The 4,426-nt window shown below is 34.4% G+C and overlaps 1 protein-coding gene across 1 annotated transcript in view; it reads right to left on the minus strand.

Moving 5' to 3' along the window:
• Positions 1-4,426, minus strand: part of LOC106879675 (golgin subfamily A member 5) — a 34,433-nt gene that overhangs the window by 18,485 nt on the left and 11,522 nt on the right. Inside the window, exon 2 of the mRNA XM_014929347.2 lies at positions 1,442-1,696. Within this exon, the coding sequence (XP_014784833.1) occupies positions 1,442-1,696 (255 nt within the window). The remainder of the gene's footprint in view (positions 1-1,441; positions 1,697-4,426) is intronic.

Here is a 4,426-nt window from a genome sequence, read left to right on the forward strand (position 1 = left end):
TATATATATATCATACATATACACACATATGTGTGTCTGTATGTAAGTATATATATTACACATATACATACTATATTATACAAATGTGTGTGTATGTATGTATATATATATATATATATATATATATTATACATATATATATATTATACATATATATATATATTATATATGTGTGTGTGTGTGTTTGAAGAAAGAGAGAGTGAACTGCTAACCCACACACACAACAAAATACAGTCTGTCAGCAGAACAATAAAAATATGCCAGACTGCCATGGAAATGATTATTGTTTCAATGATAGCACTTTAGTGGAAACCTGTTCCTTCCATCCAGTGAGTGTTTTAATAAATAAAAAAGTGACACACACACAATGTACATATACAATACACATACAAATATGTTTTTGGATTTTTCTGCACTAACATGGCTTAATTCAATGATGTGATCTGCATGTTATATCTGGATACCCTTTCTTAAGTATTAACCCCTCAAATTATGAAGTGGAAGTGAGTACTGAGGTTTAAAGGGTAGTGCTCACACTGCTTCTATGATAAGCATAGCATTTTACTAGTAAGACACTATGCTAGATCCAGGGATTTGAACTTACAAGTTTCAACTTTACTTAATGATGAAACTATCTTAAAAGATAAATAAATGAGATCAACATTTTCAATCACAAAAATGAAAGATAAAAATTTTCTATATTAAATTTCAGATGTAATTAGACAGTAAATAACTGGACAAGAGACTTTATACTAAACAAATCCTGCTTAGGAGAGAAATTTAGTTACTATAGATTAAGGCGGGTAGAACCTTATTTTTTATCTATTCAGATTTGTGAAATGAATAATAGCAATGAGGATTCCTTCCAGGAAGATCTGGAGCCTGATACAACTCAACACTGGTGAACAAGAGGGCTCCAAAAAATAAATATGCAAATAAGCATGAACCCACTCATGTGCATGCACACACACACACACACACGTTCCACAAGCACAGAAACGCTTTATTTTCATATTTAAACAAGTAGATTTCCAGAAATATGAATGGTAAGAAAATAATTAAGCCATAACTTCAATTAAGGACCACAATTAAATTAGACTAGGATTCAAATTTATTATTGTAATTATAGAACACATAGTATTCAAACAGTGACTATTGAGCTCTGAAAAAAAAAAAAGAGGTTTATAGATTGCAAATAATAACAATGAAATAATATATCCACAATAGAACATAATATGAATTAGAACTCAAAACTGTTGCTCTAGGTCAGAACGTTAAATTCCAGATCAACAGGTAATGTTTTAGACCAGCTTGCCAGGAATAAATACACTGAGGGCATGTTCATTTTCTATATCTTTTTCTCCTCTTCAAAGAGAATTGTTTAGCTTAAGATAAATAAAAGAATAGAAAGAAAATATTTTCACCATGGAAAGATACGTACCATTTTCTGAAGATTTAGCACGATTTACCATTGATGCCATTTCGTTATTCAAAGTTTCAATCTCACTATGAAGAAGACGGATTTCCAGCTGAGATGCATTCACTTGGTCATGTGGATTGTTTGACAAAGATTCCATGTTTATCACAGCCTTTTCTGGTGATGTATCAACCATATCTAAACTGTTTGCATTCGCATCAACATTGACAAATGACCGTGTCATTGGTGAGTCTGTCACACTCTCCAAGTCTGGAACATCTGAGATATACAAGACGAAGTCATCTTGCCAATTAACCTCGCTCATTACAATGGAGAAGTTCTATAAATGTTTATAATAAGCACTGAACTAGTACAAGCTACATATGATAAACAGGACAAAACAGATTGTCAGTGATTTTTAACGTACTTTCTTACATTTTGGACATATTTTGAGGTAGATTGTAATCAGCTGATTACAGTAGCACAGTTGAGATAGCATGAAAAACAGGTCACTGACAACAAAGAGAGTAAATTTAAAATGTTCACTTGTATACACAAATATTCCGATGAAAATATATTAAGTGCTCAGTTCTACTGAATAGCTTCAGAGCTAAAGTCAGCCACATATATTCAGAAAGAGGACACATAACAGAAAAACAAAGACAAAAATATATATATACACACAACAAACAATCAATGGTTTTACAACATTGCAAAAGGTCAACCATCAGAATGGCGATGTTATTGTATCTAACTTGATGCGTCATTCACCTGAGGACCAAACTATACCTTGCCATCCTTCCTAGATGAAATTAAGCACCAGTTTTATACCAAACAGTATTCAATAAACTATATATTCCCTCTATTACAAAAATGAATCATGTGCCTAGTTAAAATAAACTGTTATTTATCTTATTGTTTATTTTGATAAGATAAAGCTAGTTGAACAATATCCTTGTCTAAAAAAAAAATATGCACTCAAGTGCAATGCTAATTAAATACTGGGCAATAAAACACTACTACAGTCACCAAATTCCCATAATAATTTTTCAATATCTATATAATTTTCATCATCATCATCATCATTATTATTATCATCACCATCACTATCATCATCATCATTCTAACATCCATTTTTCCATGTAGGTATAGGTCGGATGAAATTATTTGAAACAGTTTTCTCATGGCTCGATGATCTTCCTGTCACCAACCATCACTTGTTTCTAGGTAAGGCACTATATTCCCTAGTCCTTCAAACAATGAGCAGCTCAATAATCAGACATGGTAGATTATAGACAAAACCATTGTCACTAACCCTAACCTGTTTACCAGTAGAGCTTTTATTGTTCTACTTGTTTTCAAAAGTGCAGAGTTAGAGGATGAATTACTGACAGGAAATGTCAACATATCATTGTGTTCAATGCCTTCAGACAAGGATGTGGGATGTAAACATTCCGTGCACACATGCATGTATATATACATATATATATATATTTCCAAGGTTTCAAATTTGTATATTTAAAAGGAAACAATGAGAACGAACCTTAAGGAATCTAATCAATGATCCTTTGGGGTGAAGTCTTATGCTATATTGGTAACGATTACAAAATTTACTGGAAAATTATATATATATATATATATATATATACATGATGGGCTTCTTTCTTTTTCCACCTACCAAATCCACTCACAAGGCTTTGGTCAGCCCTCTGGAAGACATTCACCAGACTTCAGTTAGGTAAATAAAAGACACTTGCCCAAGGTGACACCCAGTGGGACTGAACCCAGAATCAAACTTCTTACCACACAGCCATGCCCACACCTATAAACATATATATATATTCTTTTATTTGTTTCAGTCCTTTGACTGCAGCCATGCTGGAGCACCGTCTTTAGTTGAACAAATTGACCCCAGGACTTATTCTTTTGTAAGCCTAGTACTTATTCAATCAGTCACTTTTGCTGAACTGCTAAGTTACGGGGACATAAACACACCAACATCAGTTGTCAAGCGATGGTGGAGGGACAAACACAGAAACACAAACATATACATATACATATATCATCATCATCATCGTTTAACGTCTGCTTTCCATGCTAGCATGGGTTGGACGACTTGACTGAGGACTGGTGAAACCGGATGGCAACATCAGGCTCCAATCTAAATTTGGCAGAGTTTCTACAGCTGGATGCCCTTCCTAACGCCAACCACTCATATATGTGTGTGTGTGTGTACAACGGGGTTCTTTCAGTTTCCGTCTATCAAATCCAGTCACAAGGCTTTGGTTGGCCTGAGGCTGTTAGTAGAAGACACTTGCCCAAGGTGCCACACAGTGGGACTGAACCCGGAACCATGTGGTTGGTAAGCAAGCTACTTACCACACAGCCACTCCTGCACCTATTGGTCTTGATCAAAGTTCTTCTTATCAGAGAAAAACCAAAGCATTCCAGCTCTTGATGTTTCAATTTGTAGAGCAAGCACTTTCCATTGCTCAAACGATATATATAATATATATAATATATATATATATATATATATATATTCTGTTGTGTCTGGGGAGAGTCATTTTCTTTTTGTGCCTTATAATGTAACACAGTCACCGGTAAAGTTTCCACTTATTCTTTATTTTTATTTTCCTAGAATTTTCGTTGCGTCTTGCAACCTTTTCAATAGACTTGACTCTGTCCGTTATTTACACTGCGCTCCTTTTTGTTTGTTTGTGTGCATGTGTGTGGGTCAGTGTGTGTGTGTGTGCCTATGCATGCATGCATGTATATATGTATGTATGTGTGTGCATCTGTATGTATGTATTCTGCATATTCATGTGCTTGCATGTCCGTGTTTGTGTATTATTTATGGTATGTGTGTGTGTGAGCATGTGTTTGTATATGTATGCACCTCTGTCTCCTTGTGTGTGCATGTCTGTGTGTGTGTGTGTTTTGGAACTATGTAGCATGTTTGTATGTATGGATGTGCACACACACAAGAACACATATGCAGATATGTGT

Source organism: Octopus bimaculoides, chromosome 11 (genome assembly GCF_001194135.2).
Source record: "Octopus bimaculoides isolate UCB-OBI-ISO-001 chromosome 11, ASM119413v2, whole genome shotgun sequence".
In the NCBI taxonomy this organism is placed as follows: Eukaryota; Metazoa; Mollusca; class Cephalopoda; order Octopoda; family Octopodidae; genus Octopus; species Octopus bimaculoides.